The sequence below is a fragment of the Populus trichocarpa genome, chromosome 11, assembly GCF_000002775.5.
Source record: "Populus trichocarpa isolate Nisqually-1 chromosome 11, P.trichocarpa_v4.1, whole genome shotgun sequence".
Taxonomy (NCBI): domain Eukaryota; kingdom Viridiplantae; phylum Streptophyta; class Magnoliopsida; order Malpighiales; family Salicaceae; genus Populus; species Populus trichocarpa.
The window spans coordinates 18,005,638-18,032,622 of NC_037295.2; the positions used below are offsets into that span (position 1 = coordinate 18,005,638).

Below are 26,985 nucleotides of genomic sequence, written 5' to 3' on the forward strand. Positions count from 1 at the left end.
ATGAAGAAGAAGGGATCGAGAGGAGAGAGGCTGTCGGGTTTTAATTCAATTTAAAATTGCCAATGAAAATTCTTAACAAGTTATTAATGCCGATGGAATTGTCAATGAATTGTTTTTCTTATTTTTGTTCTATCAACATTTCCATAAAAGAAAAAAATTTTCTAATAAATCGGTGTTTCTGTTGTTGTTTTTAAATTTTATGTTGGTTCATTATTTGTTTATAGCCTAGTAGTTGAGGCCAAGGGATCATGGTCCGCCAGCTCCTTAATTTCAGGCCCATCAAAGTTAATTTAATTTAAGATCAGGTTAAGAAAAAAAAAAGAAATTCTCATAAAAATCAGCTAATTAGAACATGAATATCATGTTCTAATCCGTAGGTCAGGCGTTTATTTATTTGTTTTCTTTTTTCTTAATTTGGGTTCACTGATTTTTAATGCTAAATTAACCTTTCAAGGCTAGATTTAGACTTGCCAACGCACTTGGAAACCTGCCACAGTTTGAATAGACTAACCATTCCACAAGCATATCTATTATTAATTAGGGTTGAAATTATTAATCAAACCAAAATTAATAATCAAGTCAAATAAAAAAAACCGGAAAAAACCGAGTTAATTGGCTGGATTTCGGTTTTTGCTCTAAAATAACCGAACCGAACCGAAACCGGCCGGTTTGAATCGATTTCGGTTTTTTTTTAAAAAATTAGTTTTGTTATTTTTTTAGGTAAAAACCGAACCGAACCGAAAATGATCATCCCTAGTTGAAACTGTATTTTCACCAAAAAAAAAAAAGAAGACAAATCTATATATATATATATATATATATATATATAATCACGTTATAATTGAAGTAAGGTGACAATTATTGTTTCTTGTTCCTAAAGTCGACAAGGTGCACTGGAAATCAATCTCTTTTAATTCAAGATCGTGATTAAGGATTGGAAAATCCATTTTTATTTTTTTATTTGTTTTTGTAAAGTTGAAAGGAATAGACAAATCAGGAAGAAAAAAAAAAGGGGGGGGATACATTTATATAAGCAATTAATGGTTGGTAGTGGATTGAAAATCGAAATAACCCCAGCCACACAAATCTCTATGAACTTCGAAATCTATTTTTTGATTTATTAAGGTGGACCGACTATGTAGCTGGGCATCACACTTCAACAAAAAAATTATTTATTCTCACCCTACTTTTATTGCCTCTAAAAACCCCCGAGTTCTTGATAGTCTCGTACAGCAACAACAACACATGAAGGTTTTCTTGCTACAACTAAATACATTCCAAGTATTCCAACTTCTTTAGTTATGTTTGATCAAGAAAGCGATATGTTTTTTTATTTATTTTTAAACATGGTCAAGTTTTCTCAATTATAATGTGATTAAAGGAAGTTACTTTCATTATTTAAAAATAAATTTGTTCTTCGACATTGCATTGAATTGAAATTGGGTTAGTTGATTTATTTTTTTAAGAGTTATAATGATATCAAAATAATATTTTGATATTAAATTGATGCTTAATTTTACAAATAAAAAAGAATTAATTTTATTGCTTGTATAGTCTAAAATCCTTAACCTTCCAATGAATTAGAACAAGTATCTAAATAATTTAAAGGTAATACGACGATACATACTATGGACACTATTTGAAAATTAATAAATACAAACGGAAATATTGAAGGAATATCCTCGTTGGTAAATTTTCAAGGGATTTTACCGACGGGTATATTCTCTCGGTATATACCGAGGGAATTACAGTGGGAAAAAAAAATTAAAACTAAAAAATTCCGTCGATATTTTTCAGAGAGCTCTAGAACAGTTCACTTTCTAACAACATTGTTAATTGTTGTTCTTTACAGACGAAATCACCGACGGATTAAAAAGTCATCGGTGTTATTTGGTGTTTTTTTGAAAAATTTCAATTGATTTATAATTTTCAATTAAATCTTACAGATGAAATCACCGACGGATTGAAAAGTCGTCGGTGACTTTTGGTGGTTTCTGAATTTTTTTTATTAAATTAATAGTCTTAGATCATTTACCCTTTCGAAAATGCAGGACAATTGAAAATGTATACTTATACGTTCCTTAAGAAATTTGACACTTGTAAATTAATTAATTAGTATTATACATCTATATATTTTACTTAACTATTAATTAGGACATATAAGCAAGGAAGTCAAAAAGGAGCCTTCCTGTCAAGTCCTCATTACTCTTTAATTAGGGTCCCAATATATATTATTTTCATCCGAAAAAAAATCATTGAATAATAATTGCCTTATTATAATGGCCCCCTTTCCCTTTATAAAGCTGCTTTATCAAGATTTTGCTTAGGAGAACTGTACTTCTCTTCTTTAATTATAGAAGCTTCATCAATTAATCTGGTTGTTGTTGATGTTAAATCATCTTTAATCAAACTCTTTAGTTGGCAAAATGGGGCCTTACACCCTTGCCTGAGACACCTATGAGTATCACTAATCAACAATAAATTTCCGTGTGTGTGTGTGTGTGTGTGTGTGTGTGTAGCTGCCTGATTATTAACTACTAATTAATTACATATTGTTCTTTATAGCTTATATATATTCTTCTCATGTTCTTTTAAAAAAATTAATTAAGGATATTTCCATTCAAACCATGAGAAAATTGATTTAACCCTTGGTGATGCTAGGGATTTAACAAAATTGATTTTGTTAATTATCTAAGAAGCATGATCAGAGGAATTAACGGAGAAAATTTACCAATTAAACACACAAAAAACTCACTAAGTTATACAATTTAATTGCATCATTTTTATTCTCTCCGTGCTCGAGAAAATTATGTAAAAAAAGAAAAAATTGTTCACTTACGAATTAACTTAGTGAGATTTTCTCCCTAAAGTTTCACGAATTAACTTATGAATTAACTTAGTGGATCCCCATTTTAATGAAAATTCTCCAATTAACCCTCTCCTTCAATATTTTTTCCTTTAAAATAATAAATAACGAGGACTAGTTTGTCTTAAAGTAACGTTGTTCTGTCATTATTTTAGTTTTGAGGTTAACTTAATGATGTTTGATAAATGAGGGATCCAATTGAAAATATATTTTTATTTGGGACCAGATTTGAAATCATGTGATAGTTTGAGGACAAATATATCATTTACCCCTTTTTTTTTCTTAAGTTCGTAACGGAACAATCTAATGGCTAATATTTGGGATGATTTCCATTTCTAGTTCTTACTTTCAAATCTTGTAAGAGATGAAGTGCAATAATTTAGCATTGGAGGGGGTACCATCAAATCTATTATATCCAAAGATCTATTAAGCTTCACTAGATGTGTGCTAGTCTTGAATTTTTTTCATAAAAAATATTTTAATGCAGCAAAAACATTTTAAAAAAAGAAGAAAAATCTACAACTTGAATATTAGACGTGACTGAGTCAAATAAGTTAGCTCTATTTTAATTAGACAATACAAAAATAAACAACAACAACATATAAACCAATTTTTTTTAAAAAAATTGTGATCATAATAACATGGGGAAAAAATATTTTTCTAAAAAGAGATAAATTATATAGCTTAATTCTCAACCTATTAAATAGGAAAGACCAAAATTAGGTAAAAAAAAAGAACTTAAAAAAGTTGATCTAAGTAAACCCGAGTTAACATGATTAACTTGTAACTCTGGTAATCAAAACCGAGCCAACTCGAGTTACTTGTTTAACCTGCATCCCTAATCATGAGATTAGGACAACACAATAGAAAAGAAAATGAAGAAAATCACGAAGCCGCATTCAAATAATAATAAAAAAGCACCTAAAAGAATAAGGATGAAAACTAAAATACCAAATAAGTCTTATTTTTTATTGAAGGGTAAAATTGAAAATAAAAATGAATTTAACAAAAGGACCCTAAAAAAATAAAACAATCAAAAGAATGAAAATCAAAATTGAAATATAAAAATAAAAATAAAATTTTGATTGAAATGTGAAATTGAAAAGAAAAATCAATTTAACAAAAAAAATCCAAAATAACACTATCAAAAGAATGATGACTAAATTGAAAAAAAACAACATATCACAAATAGGGATTGAAGGGTGCAATTGAAAACAAATCAAAGTTTTACATAAAGGCCAAGAACAAAAATTATAAATCAAAAGAATAAGAATCAAAGTGGAAATCCTCATAAATCAAAGGACAACTCTAAAGTTTTTCATGACCAACATGAATTTCAAGGGGAGAAGAGAAAAGAGAAAAAAAGGTATCGTCGGCGACAAACCGTACCAGTACCAACAACCACACACGCCACTACAAAAGGAAAAGGATGACGTTGTGCTTCCAACAACACAACAGAAAAGGGATTTTGGTTGTCGGGAGGCGCTGCACGCACTGCTCAAAGGGCGCTAAAACGTGTGTTGCACACTCTCGCAACTTTTTCTATTTAAATAATATTTAATATTTACAAAAAGACTAAATTATCCTTGCTCTGCTTGGCAATAACAAGCTTTAAATTTTTTGTTTGCAAGGGTAAAGTTATCATTATAATGTATTTTAAAAAGTAGAACGACAAAAAGGCTTTTATATACCATCTTTGAAAATTTTGCCTTCAAGGGCAATATAGTCATCTTATTATGCTTAAAAATTCATAAAAGACACATTGATCCACAATCAATCTTTTAATGACTAATAAGTCGTGAACTGCTATAGGTACATTATTAATTTCTTTTGGTTATTAGTCCTTGAACTTTTAAAGGTACACTACTAATTTTTATTATTTTGGTTTAATTCGCGTCTAATGATGAAATTGTGGTGTTATTGCTTATTTTTCCTAAAAAATCATGATTTTTTATTAGTTTTATTCAAAAATTAGAATGATTATCCAAGTTTAGACTTTTTACGGACTTAGAGCGTGTTTGGCAGTGTGGTTGCGGGTGCTTTTCAAATAACTTTTCGTGCCAAAATGCATGCCAATGATGTTTTTCATTTTTTAAAAATTATTTTTGACATCAGCACATCAAAACGATCCAAAATGTACAAACCATAATAAATTTTAGTAAAAAAAAAAAATTAAATTTTTTGGGAACGCAGCCGCAGCCGCGTTCCCAAACGTTCCCTTAATAAGAGAATTGTTTTAGGTTAAAAACATATGCTAACTTTATTGTGAGGACACACTAAAGTACTTATAGTTTTTTCTAGTTGTATAAACAACTTTTTAGCCAAAACTTTTAAAATCAGGTCCTTTTAGCTTTCACTTTAAGAAGGAAAAAGAAAACCTAGATGACAACTCTAATCTTTATGATTGTATTGAGTATTGACGTTGGGTGTGACATTTACTATAGCTCATAAAACATTTTTTTTCAAGACGTTGGCTACATAATTTACAAGACTATGCATTTAATAGTTAATGATTTAAATGGAGGGCTGTCAAATTAATTAATAACTCCAAAGAAAAACAATTTGATTGCATTTTCCAACATTTGATTCTCTTTTTATATAAATTATGCACTTTTCACTGTTGTCAGATTCTAATATATCTTGAAATTAAACTAGAAGACCCACGGGCATTTTACTTTTTATATATATATATATATATTTGCGATGACAGGGTGCATCATTACCTACCTAAGATTTTATAAATTGGATAGATTTTTGTTTTTTGTTCGCTCACATTCCCCCTCTTTTCGAACAAACATTATTATCCCTTTGATCCCCGAACTAGACACCAGAATTCACATGGTATTTGTCGCAGTCAATATTGCATTGATTTAAAATTTTTAGAAAAAAAATAGATATCTAGCATTTTATTCTTAGAAAAAAAAATTTGGTTTATGTCACCTAGTATTATAGTTACTATAAACCATAACTGGTTAAAATTTTTTTTATGATATGTGACTGGTTATACGAAAGAAAAGATTTTATCACCTCTTAAGCATCCTACCTGAGATAGGTTGCGTCGCTGATTTTGTTTAAAATTGCTGAGGGTTTGTTGTATTATGCAACTGATGATCTGCTTATAATATTTCTGACTCTGACGCTAGCGAATATTTAGCTATGAATACTTCTAACTCTGACATTGATAAATATTACATAACAAAAAAAAAAGAGTATGATATTCTTGACTCTAACACTAGTGAATAAACCAGTACCATTTAAATTGAAAGCAAAAAAAAAAATATTTTTTTAATAGAAAAAAAGTAAGGAAAAGACAAATATGTATTGTATACTAGATTCGCATTTCACAATATAAGTATATCATCCAATATTAAGTCAAGTCACCCAAAAACAAAATGCGAGGGACCAAAAGGATCCTTGATTTTTTTTAGAATTTTCTAATATCTAAAAATGTCTGTTTGGCTATATATCAAAGTAAATAAGAGTGCAAAAAAAAAAAAGACATAAAGGTGTCACCCTTAGCCCAAAAAACATTAGGCCCGAGGCCTAGGCTTAGACCCATCTCAATCCTTTTTTTTTGGATGGATCTAGACAACTCGTATGGGCTAGGCTTGATCCAGCCGGCCCAGCCTAATCACTGACCCAAGCCCCCAATAATAGCGAGCACACGTGTATCAAATCACTCATGGTTTGCATAGTAAGAAGGTAATTAAAATGCAAAATGAGGGAACAGAAGAACTTACCAGGTTCGCTGGAGACGAAGCTAATGATGGTGCGCTTGTTGGCCAATGCTACTTTCCTCCCTTCTATTTTTTTTTCCTTTGTTTCTTATATAGTCTTCCTTTTCTCTGCTTTGATTTTTTTGCCTTTTGGGTTCCTTCCTTTTCTGCCTCTATCATATTATGTTTGTCTCTCTTTATGTTTGTCTCTCCTTCGCCCCCTAGCGAGTGATCTGTCTCTGGCTTTTATAGGGCAAGAGAATGCCCTAGCGGTTCGTCTTATCTCTCTCAGGATAACGATCCTGGGGATGAGGATAAGCATGGATCGTTCCTCCATGTTTGAGGAAAACAGGGCACCATTGCAAGACTGTTGGAGACGAACCATCCTTGCATTGGAGGAGCAACGTGTGGGTGAAAGAAACTGAGGCCACTAGTAGGTTTGGTTAGAAGATAAATCCAATCCATGTTTTGGATCAAATTTGGTGCAATTTTGGATGAGCCGGTCTCTTCTAGGATGAGGAGGAAGAGGATGAACAATTGGTTTAGAAACATCACTATTTTTTTTCAACTGAAATGGTCATCTTTAATTTGCCCCCTGAAGTTCTGCCATTTAGCAATTAGGCTCTTATTCATGGAAATCTTCCTTCTTTTTTTCTTCTTTTTTTAATTTCACCCTGGATCCATAGTTTTGAAACCCAACCCGGTCATTGACCCGGTCTAGTGATTGGGTCACGGGTCAGATGGGTTGACCCGGGTCAACCCAAAAAAAAAACAGCGAGAAAGTAGAATGGAATAGAAGTAACGGATTTGAAACGCCATCTTCAAATTCAATAAATGGAAGAACAAATGACATCAACATCTATGTCGGTGATTACTTATAATTTTCATGGAAAATCCTCACTTTATGGTCAAGAATCCTTTCAAAGTTTTACATTTTGGTGACCTTTTCACCTTATCTTAAAGAAAAGAGAAACATAAGAGGATTGGTTTGTGGGTCTAACATGTCCATCGACACCAATTCACCTCGTTCTCTGCTGATATGTAGGGCTAAACTGTAGAGGCAGAGCTGTAAATCAAAATTGAAAGAGAGGTAAGTAGCTTTGTATTCCTCAAGCTTCATTTCTGTTATTTGAATCCACAAGCAGAATGTTAGGGAGTTTTGCAAGAGCTTCAACAAATCACAAACAACACTATTTTCTCGAAAACCCTTCTTTATTATCATCTCTCAGACACATCTCATCAAGCAAAAGCAATGGAAATGTAAATCAACACTCATTTACAGTTTCTTACCTCGTTAACAACAGCTCATCTAACCTTATTCTTGGATTTGAAACAGCGATCAAGGATTCAAGAGTCTTCTGCTCCTCCACTCTTCTTCGCGACTGAAATGGGTTTGAAGATTTCTTGAATTAGGTTTGAAATCAATTGGGTCTTATACACTGTGTTCGTTCCTCTGCTCTTCTTGTTTTGGAATTTGGCCTTTTAATTGTAAAAGTTGAAAACGACATCGTTTCGGTCATACATATATATATATATAAAACCCGGGTCTCAGCCGGGTTTGCCCAGGTCGGCCGGGTCCCGGGTCGACCCGCCAGGTCGACCGGGTCTCATCGGGCCAGTTCCCAGCCTTTTTTTGCTTAGACCCGGCCCGGCCACAGACCCGGGTCGGCCGGGTCCCGGGTCGACCCGCCGGGCCGGGCCGGGATTCAAAACTATGCCTGGATCTATTGTAATTAGACCTCTAGCTTTTAGCATAATTTACATAATAGTCCTTGGTTTCAAGTTTAATCAATTTAGTCCTTAATTGACTCCTTAACTTTTAATTCTTTCAAAATTACCCTTGAAAAAGTCAATTAACCCTCCTATAGTATCAATGCCTATTCATTTCGGTCCCTGGAATTTAATTTCTTATAATTTTGACCCAAATTAACCTCAAACTTTGATATTTCTTCAATTAAGCCCTATTGTATTAATTAATTAATTAAATCAAAGTTTAATTAAGTCCCTAAACTTATCAATTCTTTCAATTTTGGCAAAATAAACTTCCAAATTTATAATTTCATCCTTAATAGTCCTCAAACTTTCAATTTATGTTGTCTTGATCCAATTCTCAAATTTATTTTTCATTCACTTTTTTTTTATTAATATATTTTTTCATAATTACTAACAAATGCTCTCAAAAGAATAAAATTTTAATATTCAAAATGCTTAACAATAGTTATTTTAGTAGTTGGATTATGAATTAATCATAGGTTCTAACAAAATAGTCTAATCACCATTGTTTATGAAACTTCTAACTTGTTGTAGAATGCTTGTACCTTACAAAATAATTCTTTTTGCTGAGATTTGTAGACCCTCAGATAACAAAGTCAATGACCTTTAAACAAATAATTATTAATGAATGAGAGAATGAGCATTTATTTTTAAGAACAAAAATGTTTGTTCTTAATTTTGATATGATAAATGCTCTAAAATTAAGAAGGTATTTTTGTTTAGAAGAGAAATTGTGAACCTTGAACTTGGAGGATTCATAAGGTATTTATAACTTATGAGTTTTTTTTTTTTAGAAGAAAAGGGGCTAGTGTCGCATGTGTGCGGCGTCCAACGATCATCCTCCCGAATCGGGATGGTCAGGAATGATGTGGGTGGAAAGGACAATGAATTCTTGTCATTTATCAATAAAAAAAGAAATAAGAGTCACCACCTAATATCATGGTCACAAGGAAACCTAATGATTTGCGAGGGTCTGGGTAAGGGTCTGGGTAAGGGTATTGATTATGCAAGAGAAAGACGTATCACCCCTAGTGCACCCTATCTATGTTTTAAATCATATTTTTATTCATTAGTCTATCTAAGATTCGAGAAAAATCCTTCTTAGTAAGGAGATCCTTATTTCATCAAGTTAAAACCTAATCATCCTAAAACCCAGAAAAGTTTATTTAAGATTTAAGAAAAGTCCTCCTCAGTAAATAGATTTTTATCTTATCAAGTTAAAACCTAACTATCTTAAAGGCCAAGAAATAACAAAAAGTTTTTATTTGAAATCCTGGTCAAATCCTGGTTTCAACCGACAATAGCAAGTTACAAAGAGTCAACTAAAAGGATATAATATCTCTGGTTTGATCAAATGACAATAGCAAATTATAAAGAGTCAACTAGAGAGATATAACATCTCTGGTTTGAATCTTACGATTGACTTGGAATCTCGAGTTAACAGGTTCTTTTTCGTGATTTGACTCTTGAAAGTAATCACCCACCCATGGATCGTCCATTAGTGCATCCATGATATATATAAAAAAATTGATCCAAAGATACAACCAAAATATTAAATAGAAAAAGAAAGAAAGATACTCCATAAATTCTATTCTGCACTAAAAATCTTACACTTAGAACAATGATTGCAGAAAGGAGTTTCCTACAAAACGACAAAAAAAAGGGAGAATATAATTTGATTAAAATTTCTATCCTAGTCGGTACAAAAATAATTGACAAACAATAGGGGAAAATTCAAATATTTCAAAAGAGTGAAGAGGTAAGAAGCATAATAAAAACACTTATACTGTTCAGTCACATGGTAATTACTAATTAAGATGCCAAGTTTACTTAATGTACGGTTAAAAAAAATTAAGTTTACTCACTGTTTTGTCTTATCAAGAGACTAATTTCAATTTTGAACCGCAGTGCATGCTTATCAAAAGACTAATTAATTTCAATTTTGAATGCATTTCATGTTATATGATTTTTTTTTCACGAAAAAGATTATTTCTCGATCAAATTTTTTTCATATAAAACTATTTCTTTTAGCTAGATCTTATTAGATTATTTATCTAAGCTTGGAATAAAAATAATTTAATGGCAGAATATCTTCTTAATTACCCTAGCTTTCGTTGTCTTTCCTTACCTTCTCCCACCTGATGAAGAAATTTCTTTCTCGTATATGAAATAAAATCTCTCTCACTAGATCTGGAAAAAATCATTGAAACCTCATATATTTTTTTTTATAAATTTAATATATAAGAATCCATGCAACTAGTCTTATAATCACTATCAGAAAATCGATAAATACAAATAAAAATACTAAGAGAATATTTTCATCGGTAAATTGCTGACGGCTTTACCGACGAAAATATTCCCTCGGTATTTACCGAGGGAATTACAGTGGAAAAAAAAATTTTAAACAAAGCAAAAAAAACAATGACGTGCTATTCTGTCGGTAAAATTATTGGTAAACTGTGAACACTATTCATCATGTCATTTGCAAAGGGAATCACCGACGGACTTTTCTGTCGGTATTTTACAGAGAGCTTTAAAACTATTCACTTCCCAATTGCATTGTTAATTACTATTCTTTACAGAAAAAATCACCGACGGATTGAAAAGTCATCGGTGTTATTTGGTGGTTTTCTGGAAAATTTAGCTTAAATTAAAATTTTAAATTAAATATTACAAAAGGAATCACCGACGGATTGAAAAGTCGTTGGTGATATTTGACAGTTTCTGAAAATTTTTGATTAAATTCAAAATTTAAATTAAATATTACAGACGAATTCACCGACGGAATGATTAAAAATATTAATATTTAATTAGCCGTCGGTAAAACACCCAAATAAAAAGCCTAGAATCTCTAATTTCACAACAGACTCGTCTCCTTTCTTCTTCTTCTTCTTCTTCTTCTCTTCTCTCCTCAACCCCTTCCCTTCTCCTCTATGCTCAGGTATGTCTTCTTCTTCTTTTTTCTTCTCAGTTTTTTTTAATTAGTATACTTTATGAATTTTTTTTTCTCTTCTTAACTTCACTTGAAACTACATTAAGGTAAAAAAAACAAATCTTCTTTTTTCGTGTTTTTTTCACTATATTTGTTTTTTATTTTATTTTTAATTGTTTTTGTTCTTAATAATTGTATGAATGTTGTTGTAGGATTTTTTTTTTCATATGAGATCAATTTTTAGTTGATTTATTTGTAGGATTTTTTTAAAAAATTCATATGAATTTATTTTTTCGTGTTATTTATTTGTTGCAAATTTGTTTGAGTTGATTTTCTTCTCTCTTTTTTTCCAAGCATTTTGAGTATTATAGTGTTGATTAATATTAATTTAATTATTTTATAGTTTTGTAAAATAGATTTTTAAAAATATATTTTTAAATAATTACCAGCAGAATTACATACGGTATTTTTCCGAGGGAATTATCGACAAAATGAAGAGGGCAATTTTTTTTTGCTCGTCTTTTTTGTCAGTGAATCTATCGATAATAATATTTTTTTATTACCAACAGACTATCGACGGACAAAAAATTACTGGTGAAAGATTAACTGACGGAGCATTTCTGTCGGTGATTCCGTTGGTAAATTAATTATCAACAAAATGGTAATGCAAATACCAACAGAAAATTCCGTCGGTAAATCTAAAGATTGTGGTAGTGAATGGAAATGTACTGAGGCCCAAAAAATATCTTATAATGAGGAAACTAGATTTTTAAGAGTTATTTCTTCTTCTTCTTTAGTTTGGTATAGAACTTTTTTTTCTTTTTTTTTTCTAGTTAGCCAAATCTTTTTGCACTAACTTTTATATATATATATATAACATGCATATATTGCATCACAAGTTACAACAAGAAGTGTTTCTTTTACATTGCGTCTCATGCAAACTTAAATTCGTACCATGCACATTTGGGAATATCTTGTGTTGTATATACCATCACCAATCATCATATTTTATTTAATTTAATTAATATTCTTGCACCATCCGTGTCCCTTTCTAGAGCTAATTCAAGTGTGTCGTCACAGCCCACGTCATTTGAAAGAAGAAGATCGACTTATTTTCAAGATGGGTTATAAAGAAAAAGAAGCGTTGGAGAAATGGAGTGGTGAAAGTTCATTCATGTTTACATAGTTTTCTCCCCAACTACAACCAACCACAACAACATGTAAGGCGATAGGGGGAGGAGGATTTAATGGACAGTGCTGGTTAGTAAAAGAAGTGGTTGCTCCATCAATTGCTGGCCAAAATCATGATTAAGAATAGAATTTGGAGGAGTAACGATCATGATTAGAATTGCGACACACAAAGACCTCATAACAGAATACTTTTGATGTAGTGCTAGCTAGTGGTACCGTTATATGAGAGAGAGAGAGAGAGAGAGAGAGAGAGAGAGAGAGATGGCCATTAATCTTACAAGGTAATAATCACCACTAATATTGTGTTAGCAAGTGGCTAAAGTGAATGTATGTTGGTGAAGATAAAGAATGTTTAGTCTCTTTGCTTACTCAATGCATGCCATCATCAATGGTATATAATATATATGTATATATTTAATAAGGGAGTGTAGTGTTCGTCTCATATGGGCAAAAAGATGTGTAAATTTTCTTGTGACTAGTTAGTTAGTTAAACGTGGGATATTTGACTTGATAGGACTTCACTTGGTAACACAAGTGATCACGTAATCACTCCCCGCTTTATATGTTTTTATTATTAATATTATTTTTAAGAAAAACTCTTCTTCTTGGTATAATTATTTTTATTATATTATTTTCTTAATTGTTAACTTAAGGAATTCTGGATAAATAATGTAATGTCTGGTATAATAAAAGAGGGCATAATGTTTTATTTGATCATTGAAATAAGCTAAAATTTTACCAGATTGTTCTAAAAATTTAATTATATAAGAACGACTAGCTTGCAGTTGTTTTTGTTTTCAAGTCTAAATTAGACCCGGAAACTATTGTTTTGAAATTTTCTTTATTAATCTTTCTTATTGTTTTTAGATTATAACTTTTAATTTAACTAGGGCTTTACTAATTAGGATATTTTTCTTGTATTTAAACAACTGTTAGCTATTTTTCAGAAGAGAATTAACGGAATCAAGATTTTCAAAGACTTTCAAAGTTTTTGGAGTTTCTCTATAGTTAAGGTTTATAATCTTAGGATTTGAGAACCCTAGTTTTTTTCTCTATGGATTAGGACCGTAAAACTTTAAAGATTGAGGAACACTATCCATACTATATGTTGTGTCAATTAGTATCATAGTAGGTTGGCATGTTCGATAGATAAAGGTGTTGCTAATAACTTCTCATTCCATCATGCATGAGTGGTGGTCGTCTAGTACATTCTGAAGCTTAGAGACAGCGCAAAGAACCCAATCGAAGATACTAGTTTAAGTGGATCGTTCATTAGCAAAAATCACAAAACACTCAAACCATATGATGTTAGAGAATAATATAAATCATATCCTAGGACCTCACCTAACAGTTTAAGCTATTGCGTTGTGATGGTTCTGTGACATGGTATCAAAGCCTTGATGACCAAGCGGTCACGAGTTCGAATCTCACCATCCCCATTTATTTGATAAAAATTAAGCACAAGGTAAAGTGGACCTGTGCAAGTTTCAAGCTCAAAGGGCTTTCACTTGAGGGGGTGTGTTAGAGAATAATATAAATCATATCCTGAGACCTCATCTAACATCTTAAACTATGGTGTGCTTGGAGACTTACCTTGAGGCAAACCAAATTCTAAACCTATTTTTCCAAACCCATAAATACATCATGTTCATTTGCAGAATGTGTATATAACAAGCAGTACAGTGAAAACTCAATTTCTAATCAATTTTTTTTGTAGATGTCTTCCTAAATTTAAAGAGATTCTTTTCTTTTAAGAACATTTTTCGAAGAAAGAATTTACTAAATGACTATCGGTCTTGAAAACATATTTTTTATTGAACAAGGCTCCTTGTTATAAAAAAAAAAGTAGGAATTGTCATATGCAAAATTACTTATGTTGCTGATAATTTGGTGGATTAAAGTTCTAGAAGTAGAGCTTATACTGATAAGCATATGATTCAATCATAAAAAACTATGAGAAAATTATTAATTTTAGAGTTGGTTTAAGATGATTAGAGTTGGTTTAAAATGATTACGATGAGATTTTATGTGTGGCATATGAAAAATTAAATTATTATTAATAGCTTAGAAAAATACAGAGGATGAGATTGACGGAGACTATAGAGATTTTTCTAATTACAATAGAACTATACCTAAAAGGTGTTCTCATTAGATGAATGAATTTTGTTTGAAGCTTGATATCCCTAGTTTCAATGGAGATATGAGTTTTGAGGTATTTATCAACATTTTTCGGGAAAAATGCATTAAAAAGATATTAATTATAATAAATCAACGGGAAATTTGAAAGTAGCCTTGGATTACTAATTGTGATAGAGTTATGAAATATTTAAAATGATCTACAGAGGAGATGAGGCAATTGGTTGAATTCTAATTAAGGGGAATAGCTTTTTTATATATGGTGGAGACAGGTCCAAGATACATTTTTTTTTTATTAGAAAGTAAGATGTATGTTCATTGTTGGTTTCGAATGAAAATATTATTGAGGAATAGATTTGATCCGCTAAATTACACGTGGAAATCAAAAACTACTATGTACTATTGTTAATTTGCAAAAGTGATGAATACGAGAGATTACAAAGTAATGAATTTGAGATATTATAAAGGGAAAAATTAGAAACGAAAGTCTCTAGTTTTGAAGTTGTTAACCGACCTGTAGTTAGTGAAATTGTCCGGCCAGTTTTCGAGAAGGCTCCTTCACCAACTTCCTAGAAGAAAAGTAAACTCTAGTAATGACTTTGATAATGGTAGCTCGAATTCTGAAAAATCTTTCTTTGAAGATGAGGTGAAAACTAAAACTACAACCCTGGCTGCTTTAAAAGTTCTACCAAAGATGAGTGACGAGAATGACACTTCAGAAAATGAATCTGATGAGTGTAATGAATCTGACAATTCAGACACAAACGAAGTCACTTTTTGACTATTTTGTATTATTAAGTGTTTTTTCTTAGAAAGAACAACCTAATTAGCTCTAATCCATGAATTCGTACGAAATTTATAGTTGAATAACTAAAATATATAACGTATAATAACTAATCGATTTGATTTAATCATTTTGAATTCTGCTCTTTCAAATGTTTGGCCCGATTCACATTGACTGTAAGAAAACATAGTAAGAAACATATTTTTACTTTTATTCAATGGTCTCAATTAACTTTTCAAGTTAATTAGTTGTTTAACATCATATGATAACATATTTAACCAAGTGATTGCGGAATTCAAATGCAACACTCTACTCCTCTCTTTTATATATATATATATATATATATATATATAGACAATCACACGAAGATTTTTTTGGAAATAGTCTAATTGTGAACGTTCTTGTGAAGACCTTTTTTAATTATAGTTCATACTTATGATAGAATTCCATATGGGAAACTTACCTCGGAATTTATGTAGAAGGAGTCTTTTGTTTGGTTGCTAGGAACCACAAAATTCTTACTTGCACATTCTGGTAAGGTGTTGTTTTCAGATTTCCAGATATATTGTCATTGGTACAATATGAACTCATGCATATTGGAGCAATAAATTAGGTACAAGAGAGGAGTCATCATTACATTACCACTTCTTTAGTCCTGATAAAGACGATGCTTAGAATCGGACTCATTAACTTATTGCATTACAAGGGAAATTAGAAATTTCTTACCCCATGTAGAACAAAGGATGACATCAGGATCGGTCATGAAACTTGGTGGTGTTCCCCTCCTGTGAAAGGCGACTATTGCGTTCCACTAAGGCTCTGTTTATGTTGCTTAATTCTTCTTGATCTGCTTTGATGATTTTAAACCAAGATAAAATTGTAGGACATATCGATCCTTCACACAATATAGCGTTCACGTCCCACCTTAAAAGAGAGAGAGATCTTGAGTTTAAATCTATAGATCATATTCAAAATAAATAGTTATTACTCTTATCTCCAACCCCATGAAATTAATTCGTTCAAGACTAGATTGTAATAATTATTCTACTAATTAATTTCATAGTCCTAAATCAAAAAGGTGAATTAAAATTATCTCTAACATGTATCCCTATTAATGAAAACATTTTATATTTGAAATTTATAGAAATTCATTATTATCTTATCATGAAACTTAATTTAATTAGAAAGAGTGAAGATGATTGGACTTCAACTTAGAACAAAGTTTTATCATAAATCCCTACCAGATTTAATAGTTTTACCGACAGAAATTTATATCGGCATTTACACTAGCAGTCCATCAATACATATGTTACCGATGAACTCACAAACAGAAACAGTACGTCAAAAAAACTATCGTCGGTAATTTATAGATTGTCGGTAATAAATTTGCAGACGAAGAAAGTGCGCCAAAAAAATTTACCCGCTTTATTTCATAGGTATATCCATCGGTAAATATAACATATCACCGACAGAATACCACATGTAATTTCATCGGTGTGTTAACAGTAACAATGATATTTTCAGTAATTCTTTTTCAACTCTATAGAATATATTGACGGTCTAGTTTCATCAATAACCCAATTAATAATAGTGGCATTTACAGTAATTATTTTCTAACTTAGTGAAATATACTAATAGAGTTGTGTCATTAGTAACCCCGTCAGTAATATTAAAAAAAAATTGGATAGAAGTAGAAAAATAATTAAAATAAAAGATATTGGGCACCGTAAAGACTAAGTTGTGTAAAATTAATAAATTTTATGGAAAAAGACTTACATAAGCCAACTTGAGTAGGCTAGAAGCCAAACGATGAAGAGGACTCAAATAAAAAATAGCAAGACCTCACCAATCAAGCAACAAGGAGATTGAGAAAAAATAGAGGCCTATATTTCAAATCAGATAAAGATGCATGGGTATCATTTGACTCCAAAACATTGAACAAATGTGTTTTGCCAAAATTCATAAGAAAAATCCCCGGTGGGATCCATCAAAAGGAAGGCCACCTCGAAATGGCCAAGAATTGAAAATGTCTTTGAAAATTTTTCACTTTTGAGAAATTTTTTACCCGAGCAGGCCGCCCATGAGAATTAGGCCACATGAAAAATCTTTTTATTTTTCAATTGGAAAGGTCACTCATCACAATGAGATCAATGTTGAAAAAAAAACTTTCAAGTTTTTCACTAACGGGCAGGTCGCCCATGAGAATTAGACCTCTTTTGAAAAGTCAAAGTCTCTGACTTTTTTACCAACAGGCAGGTCGCCTTGAATAATTAGACTACTTTAGAAAAATCTTCGTATTTTTCACCAACATGCAGGTCGCCTAGAACAATTAGACTACTTTCAAAAAATCATTGTATTTTTCACCAAATAGCAAGTCGTCTGGAACAATTAGATCACTTTTAAAAAATCTCTGTATTTTTCACCAACAAGCCTAGAACAATTAGACCACTTTAAAAAAAGCTTCGTATTTTTTACCAACGAGCATGTCGTCTGGAACAATTAGACCATTTCTGGGAATTTCTGGATCTTAATTGATAAGGTAGGTCGCCTTTCAAATGACTAATTGTTTTAGATTTCACTCTCTCTCAAGGAAATTCATATGTCAGTTTACTACTTTCGAAGTTTTCAGGATTCTTGAAAGAAGTAAAAGTTATTTTCCATAACTACTTTTCTTTATAAATTTGTTACGCAAGGCCAAAAGGAAACAAGATCTTTCAATGGCTTTACATCGTAAATATTATAAAAAGAGGGCAACTGTCATAACCTAATTTTTTTAGTTTCTAGGAAAGTACAATATATATATATATATATATAATTTGAGAATTAGGTCAAGATAACAAAAATTGAAGGTTTGGGGGTGAAAAGAAAAAACAGAGACAAAGGAAGAAGGAGAGGAGAAACTAGGGAGACAGAGAAGGAGAGAACCTAGAAAGTAGAGAAAAAGAAAACCTAAAAAAAAAAAGGAAACAACAGAAAACAACAACACAGAAGCAAGGATCTGGTGTTGATTTGTCCAATCCAACAAAAAAAACAGAGAGAACAAAAAGGGAGATTACACAGAGAAAGAGCAAACAAAAAGAAACACAACAAAATAGAAGGAGCCAGAGAGAAGAACAACCAGAGAGAAAACAAACTAAAAGAGGAACAGAAAGAGCATTGTCTAGCCAACACACCATCACCCTCAACTTCGCCTTCAGCAGCAACTCACAAGTAAAGTCATTCTTCTTTCCCCGTATGTAATTTTAATTACTATGACACTGTTGCAAGCATGCATGAATAATTCACACATGCCTACTGCTATGACCAGCTTGGTCACTGGTCTAGGCTAGTGATCAAGCTAGGCCGGCTGGATCAAGCCCAGCCTATATGGGTGGGCTAGATCCAGCCCGCCATAAAAAAGACAAATATTAGGACCGGCCTGGACCTGGACCTTAGGCCCAGTCAGCCCAATTTTCTTTAGGCTAAGGATGTGTTTGGAAAAACACACCCTTATGCCATTTCCCTTTAATCTTACTCATAATTATTTTGATATCTAGTCAAATAGGCCTTTTTAGATATCATAAAATTTTGAAAAAAATTGATGACCCTTTTGGAATTATTTATGGCTCCCTCATATTTTATTTTATTTTTACTTCACTGAGTATTTGGGTTATAGACTTTTACTATAAAATGTTAATCTAGTATGCGATACATATCTGTTTTTTTCTTTTTCTCTAAAAACAATAAAATAAAAAGATATGTTTTGCTTTCAATCCAAATTTTACTGATTTATTCACTAACATCAAAGTAAGGAATACCATACTTTTTTGGTTACGTAATATTTACCAACATCATAGTTGGAAGTATTCGTAGTCGAATATTCACTGGCACTAGAATCATGAATATTATAAGCAGGCCATCAAAAACAAAATAAAACAAACTTGTGGCAATTTAAAACAAAACCAGCAATGCAACTATCTCAGGTAGGACGTTTAAAGGGTGATAGTATCTTTTCTTTTGCGTAATCAGTTATGTACCGTAGAATCTCTATTAAGTAGTAAGGGTTTTTAGTGACCGTAATACTAGGTGGCGACTCCTTAAACCAGATCTTTTTCCCCTCTAAGAACAAGATATCAGATATATGTTCTTTTACCATAAAATTTTAAAGGTCGTCGTGATGTCGAGTGTGACCTAATTAATTTCAACCAAACTATGATGGGGATCTATTATGATTCCTCTATTAGTGATGTCATACCAATAGTATTTGAATAAAAATACTCTATTATACTTGCTATGATATTGCAATTCAATGACCTCTTCTAACTTCTCATAGTAGTCAACTTCAAACTCATTGAAGTCGATCTCTTATAATAAACCTCACTGTTATATGTCTTTCTACCCTGCCTAAATTCTTTAGTATGAAACACATGTCCATTGACAAAATACTCATTGTAGAACTTCACCTTTTTTTAAGACCTAGACCTAGTAAAGATTGTCACAGCCCGGTCCAACTTGCAAGATATTGTCCGTTTTGGACCTTACCGCCCTCACAGATTTGTCTCGGTGACCACGCATAGCTCTAAAACACATCTGAGAAGTTAGCAACCAGCACTACTAATAAGGCCAACTACCAACTCCTCACTTGTCAATGTGGGATATTACAATCCACCCCCTTTAAGGAGTTTGGTGACCCCGTCGGCACAACTGGACAGCCAGTAAGGCCGGCTCTAATACCAAATGTCATAGCCCAGCCCAACCTGCCAGATATTGTCCGCTTTGGATCTTACCGTCCTCACAAATTTGTTTTTGGTGACCAAGCATGGCCCCAAAATGTGTTTGACAAGTTAGCAACCAGCACTACTAATAAGGCCAGCTACCAACTCCTCACCCGTCGATGTGGGATATTACAATGGTCACTCCCCCTTGCAGAATATTGTCAGCTATGGCTCAGCCCAACCCGGCTTCCATGCCTCACGGTTTTATTCCTAGCAGCCCACAGGCCCCAAAACACGTCCTACAATGTTAGGTACCAACTGCCTTAATTAATATGTCCTGGCTCTGGACACTTTTCTCTCGATATGGGATGTTACAATCCCCCCACCTTAAGAACGGGCCATCCTCGACTCTGATATCATATGCAAGGCCCGGCCCACTCCCCTTTGCAGAATATTGTCCTCTATGGCTCAGCCCAACCCGGCTTCCACGCCTCGCGGTTTTGTTCCTAGGAGCCCACGGGCCCCAAAACACGTCCTACAAGGTTAGGTACCAACTGTCTTAATATGTCCTGACTCTGGACACTCTTATTTCGATGTGGGATGTTACAAAGATAAAGTAACATTAACATTCTTTCCCGATTGATAAATTTGGTACATGAAGTACAACCATGAAAAGTTAATAAGAAATGTGTAATCAAATTAAGTATCCCGAGAGATAAAAATAATTAATCGATGAAACCTGATTATTCAGCTTTCATGAGGAAGTTATCATCTTTGTTGTGTGGGTTACGTGATTACGAGATTCACATCAGCATGCATCATGTAAGCATCAATGTACTTCTCTCTCTTTCTCTCTCTCATGACTGAAAACCTGGTAACGAAATTTGTTGGTTAATAATTGTGTGTTTGTGCATATGTATGATGGGTATTAAATGTATGATATGTTAAATATTTAATTAAGTTGAGTGAACGTAGATAGCTAGCAAGCAAAACAATTGTCTTCGGGCAATCATTGAAGCAACCAGATGCATCAATATTGGCACCATTGTTGTAATAGAGAGAAACACGCATTGTCAACTTTTATTTTAGTCTGTTGTCATAAAAAGGAGTGACCCAATCGCTCAAATTGTGTGGGGGAATGCTTCTAATTGATAATTTCCCTCCTGTTTTGATGAACGATATATAAATCTCTGGGGTTTATTGTGGATGCTGCCTGGCAATTTGGTGTCCCCATAGAAGAAATGTCAAATTAATAAGACCACTAGCTAGCTAGACCAGTACCATCTTTATCATGAATCTTTTGGATAAGCCTGAGCATTCCATAAAGATGTTCACCATGAGTACTTTTCCCTAGGATGGCCATTAGTAAAATTAAATTTATGGGATGAATTTAACCTAGCCATAATTTAATTTGAAACTATATATATAGACACCCGGAATCTCTTCCAATATATGTAGAGCCTACTTACACAAGAGTATTAAATCAATGAACCATACTTCATGATATATATATATATATATAAGCCTCGTTTTTCTCCTTCAGGCATGTGAAATTTCTCAGATCCATATTGTAGGAGAATTAATAACAATAAGTTCTAAAGAAATGTTTGCATACATATATATGCACTCAATATAGAGGATTTGGTTTTTGGAACTTAACTATCCAATCTAGCTAGTTTTGATCCTAAATTCACAATTTTTTTAATTATATTTATCTAAAAAGCAAATTAAAATAAATTCTATGATAGATTTACATAGTTATGTCATTTCATAATTCTCATTATTATATATTTTTAACTGTATTTTTCTTATTTTAGTGGAAAATATCGTATATCTTAATTACCAATATTGGATAGAAATATTGCATTTGTTTTAAGTGTCATTAAATTTTAATTGTATTTGAAACAAATGCCTTTAAATCATAATTACTAGTAAAAATTGATATAATTGCTTTTAAAGGTAAATAAATGTCGTTAAATATGATTAATAAAAACAATTGCTTGAAATTTAATTATAACATGTACTTGTAATGACAATTTATTCAAAATATCGATATAACCATCAAACAATTGCTGCTAAATTTTCATTTTGTATTAATGTCACTAGATAACAGTAAATTAATTTATACCCATAAATTGTAAACTATCAATCTCGCCTGGAATAAATAAATAATATATATAATTAAGAATGAAACATCCACCATAAAATTTAAATTATTTGAATGAATCTCAAACTCAACTATTTGATATTATTTGAGGCCTATTTGTTTTTACGTTTTAAAAACGCTTTTGAAAAAAATTAAAATTTTTAATTTTTTTCTTTACTTCAAATTAAATATTTTTTTAGTATTTTCATATAATTTTAATGTATTAATATCAAAAATAATTTTTAAAAAATAAAAAATATTATTTTAATACATTCCTAATCAAAAAATAATTTTAAAAGCAATTATTATATCACACTCTTATTAATATCTCTAATAAGACCCAATGGATGAATAAAGATCCTAGAGCCCTACTCATTTTTAAAATATCAAAAGATATATTGCAAGCGGGTAAAAATATTAAAATCACAAGTACAATATGGTATAAAAACAATATAAAATAAAATACAAAGGTGAAAATATATCATCAATTCAAACTCGATCATCAACTTTGATCATACTATACAGGTTTCAAAGATGCTACTGCATGAAACCGGATAGACAGTTTCTATCTTTCAATCGATAAAAAGGGGAAAAAGAAGAAAAAATGGGAAAGCTTTATTGTCTTCCTCTCTCACCAATTCTTTCTCAGTGGTTGCGATCTTGACTCAAGAGGAAAATTGTATCTTCTTTTATCAACGAAAGATTCAGCAGATGCCATGTACAATCATGGAAAGGGAAGATATAATAAGTTCAAGAAAGGAAAATGCAGATCTACAAGAGAGTCCTCTCTCACCATTTTGTGGGTACATGACCATTCTGTAGGACTGATCTCCTTGGACTCTAGTAGCCATTCTTATTAAGGTTTTGCAAGGCACGTGTTTGTAAATTATAATATACGGAGACTGATCTTGATATATGCAGTACCATTTGCACTAGTAAAAATGTTTTCTTAAGGGCACCTTTTGTTTGTATTAATTAATTTTGGATAATCTGTAGTCTCTCGTTTGAGCAAAATATTGATCACTCTCATGTTATTCTTATGCTAGCTAGTACCATGATGTACACAGTTGGTGTCTACAATGATAAAATGTGAATAAAGAAGTGAAAGGTAGGGAGAAATATAGAAATTACTCAGTCTCCACAAAGCCCATCATGTCTTTCTCCCTCTAGGGACCATGAAAGGTCAGTGCCTCCCGACCCCATCATCTCTCTCTTGCCCTCTTGTCGTTGAGGTGGTTGCACAAGTAAAACGAGTGATGCTTAGAGAGAAAAGGAGGTAGAGGGAGAAAAAAAGAGAGATTGAGATTTTTTCTTAGCATAGTGGTGGTTTCAGTGGTGTTTTTCAAATGGATATTCAGGTCATGGGTCGTAGTTGAGATGGAGGCGTGCCCCCTGCACATACAAATACAAATAGTTACCTCTAACGCTTCTTCTTCTTCTTTTTCTTTCTTGATGGACCCAATTGGCCAATTGTTAGTACCTATATTGTGGGCCTGAAAAAACCCTACCCTCTTCTCTATCTTTAGTCTCTACTTCTAGGTGGTTGGCTCTTCTCCAAGGCTTAGACCCCACAGTAAGTACACTAATGGAATTGATTCCAAAACTTTTCATGCATTTTTGGACCCTTCCCCCACATGCCCTACAAACCATTATAAATTATCAGGACTGCATTACCCTTTACGCACCCTCTCTCCTTGTTAATGTTGTCTCTCATTTTTGCTTCTCTTTCATATTGATCTCTAGCTATTCTCTTTTTCTCTCTATCATCATCTTTTACATGTACGTTGATCATCTATCTATATATACACATATATTCACTCCCTAGCCAGCTTTATACAATAAATTTGTCCTAGCAAAAATGCCTGAAGATATGGTGAATCTATCGATCAATGGTCAGTCTCAGGTTCCTCCAGGCTTTAGATTTCACCCAACAGAAGAAGAGCTTCTTCACTACTACCTGAGGAAGAAAGTTGCTTATGAGAGGATAGACCTTGATGTAATTCGTGAGGTTGATCTTAATAAGCTTGAGCCATGGGATATCCAAGGTAAATTGAGCTAGCTAGTGTCTCCATGTTTATATTTCTCTACATATTTTTTTTCTTCCACATATATATTCCAAACTTGCTGACTAACCAAATTTTTCCTTGTGTCAAACTGGGACTATGTAGAGAAGTGCAAAATAGGATCTACACCTCAGAATGACTGGTATTTCTTCAGTCACAAAGACAAGAAATATCCCACAGGGACAAGAACAAATCGTGCTACGGCCGCCGGATTCTGGAAAGCTACTGGCCGTGATAAGATCATCTATAGTGGGTTTAAAAGAATTGGATTGAGAAAGACTCTTGTATTTTACAAAGGAAGAGCTCCACATGGTCAGAAATCCGATTGGATCATGCATGAGTATAGGCTTGATGACAGCACCCATGAAACTAATGTAAGCCATCTTCTTTATGCTTAAGCATATTTTATATGTTTAATAAAAAAATTACATTTTATATGCTTTGAAGTCCTACCATACTCCTACCTCTTCTTGTCTTGTCTTTTCTTTTTTCCTCTTTCCTTTTTACTTTTTCTATGTAAAAAGTATATACCTAGATCATTCTTGATAATCAAAAGTAAAGTTGATTTCATAAACGAAAATTAAACAATTCTATCTTTTTATTTATTTTTATTTTATTTTGTGATAAAAAGAAAATTTAAATTTGAGATCTCATAGCCTCCTTCATGTATTTGGTCTAAAAAAATATTAGTATTTCTTCTAGATTGATCATTTCTAGCTTATATGGTATTCATTTTGTTCACTCTCTGAATCCTGCAGGTTTCAAATCCTATAGGAGAGGCAATCCCAGAAGAAGGTTGGGTGGTTTGCCGGGTATTTAGAAAGAAGAACTATCAAAAAACCCTTGAGAGTCCCAAAGGCTCATCAAGCTCATTGGATTCAAAGGCTCACCAGATTCTTGGTTCAGGGAATGAAGGAGTTCTTGATCAGATACTTATGTACATGGGAAGGACTTGCAAGATGGAGAATGAAACATTTAGCAACATGAATATCTCCAACAACAGCAACAGCAGTAGTTTAAGGTTTCTATCGAACAACTGCATCAGTGAAGGACTCCATGAAAGATTCATGCACCTTCCTCGGCTAGAAAGCCCAACACTCCCTTCTATTCCAATCAGAAGTCCATCTTTCGATCAAGATCGAAGTTTCATTTCTTGTTATCATCAATCATACGATGAGATGCTGACAGAGAATGAACCTTCCTCTCCAAACCAAGTTGGCAATGGCATCTTCGACATGACCTCATCCTCAATGACTGATCATGACTCCAAATCCGGGCAACTTAATGATTGGGTAACTCTTGATCGTCTTGTGGCATCACAGCTTAATGGGCATGAAGTAGAGACATCCAAGCAATTATCTTGCTTTAGTACTGACCCAAATGCGAGTTTTGGTCTTTCTCCTGATGATGGCATGCAATTATCACACAAACAGCATTCTCATGGATCATCATCATCAAACATTCAAGCAAACTCTTCCCATGTTTACAGCAACGAGAATGACCTGTGGAGCCTTACTAAATCATCATCTCCATCTTCATCATCCGACCCATTATGCCACTTGTCGGTATAACAAAAGTGCTCGATATTTTATACCCTATTGAATAATATAGAAACCCTGAAAATCTAGGTATGTATACGTACGTTATAGTCAGTCGTCTTTATCTATATATAATGCATGCATGTATTGCATAAATAAGTTTGGGTGATATATAGGCCGGATATATCTATATATTTTGAGATGGGATGGCATTGTCAGTTTACACATGCACCATTATGTTAATATCTCAAATAACGATGCCATCCATATATGTTATTCACAGATTGTTATCAAAGAATATTACAGCTATAGTTTTTCTTAAAAAAACTTTCTGTGTGATTTGCTCTTTCTACTTGTAATCATATCCGCAGCTGATTGAGGTCTTACCTAAATTCGTTAACCAAATTGAAAAAGCTTCACAAGGCAATTATAGCACAGAGCTGACTTTAATGTGGTGTTGGGGTCGACCCAAACTCACACAAATGATAATACCCACATGCCATGGTGATATTGGAAAGAGGTCAATTATCAAATATTGATCAATTGGTTATTGTTTTGTCGAGGAATAGTGAGGCCATGGGGTCTCAAACCCAATCTACGTACCAAGAAAGATGATAACAAAGAGAGAAAGGTGACTATCTTTTTGCCATAGTTCAGATAAGATAGAGTACACATGATACCACTCATAATTCATTATTTGGGAACAATAGACTACACATGATACCACTCATAATTCATTATTTGGGAACAAAGCCTAGTGCATTGGTCTTGTCTTAGATATAAGACTTCTAAGGTCATATGGTTCCTAGATAGAATTAATTGTATGCTTTCCTCTCTCTCTTTTTTTCTTTTTTGGAAATTATTTTCGTGGGTTTACTTTGTTGAATTCTGAGTCATATGACTTGACTGATTTTTTTTATCCATTAAAAAAACACAAAGAAGCTAAATTCTCCAAAATTATATATAACCAACCAATTGAAAATGTGCTCATAATTCACACTTAAAAATTGATCCAACTTGCACGTGGTTACAATTTGGTAATGAAATATTATCTAATTTATAGTTTAAACCCTTCTATCTTTGATCCTATGTCGACCAGAAATTCAAAGCGTATTACCATGTTGTCTAGGGTTTTATATTTTCAAA

At 32.5% G+C, this 26,985-nt stretch overlaps 1 protein-coding gene across 1 annotated transcript; it reads left to right on the forward strand.

Moving 5' to 3' along the window:
• The first annotated feature begins 23,904 nt into the window (after window positions 1–23,904).
• LOC7489087 (NAC domain-containing protein 43) lies at window positions 23,905–26,091 on the forward strand. Its single transcript, XM_002317023.4, has 3 exons — window positions 23,905–24,283; window positions 24,407–24,675; window positions 25,060–26,091. The coding sequence occupies exons 1-3, from the start codon at window positions 24,097–24,099 to the stop codon at window positions 25,870–25,872; spliced, it is 1,269 nt and encodes a 422-aa protein (XP_002317059.1). The 5' UTR covers window positions 23,905–24,096; the 3' UTR covers window positions 25,873–26,091.
• The last annotated feature ends 894 nt before the right edge of the window (window positions 26,092–26,985 follow it).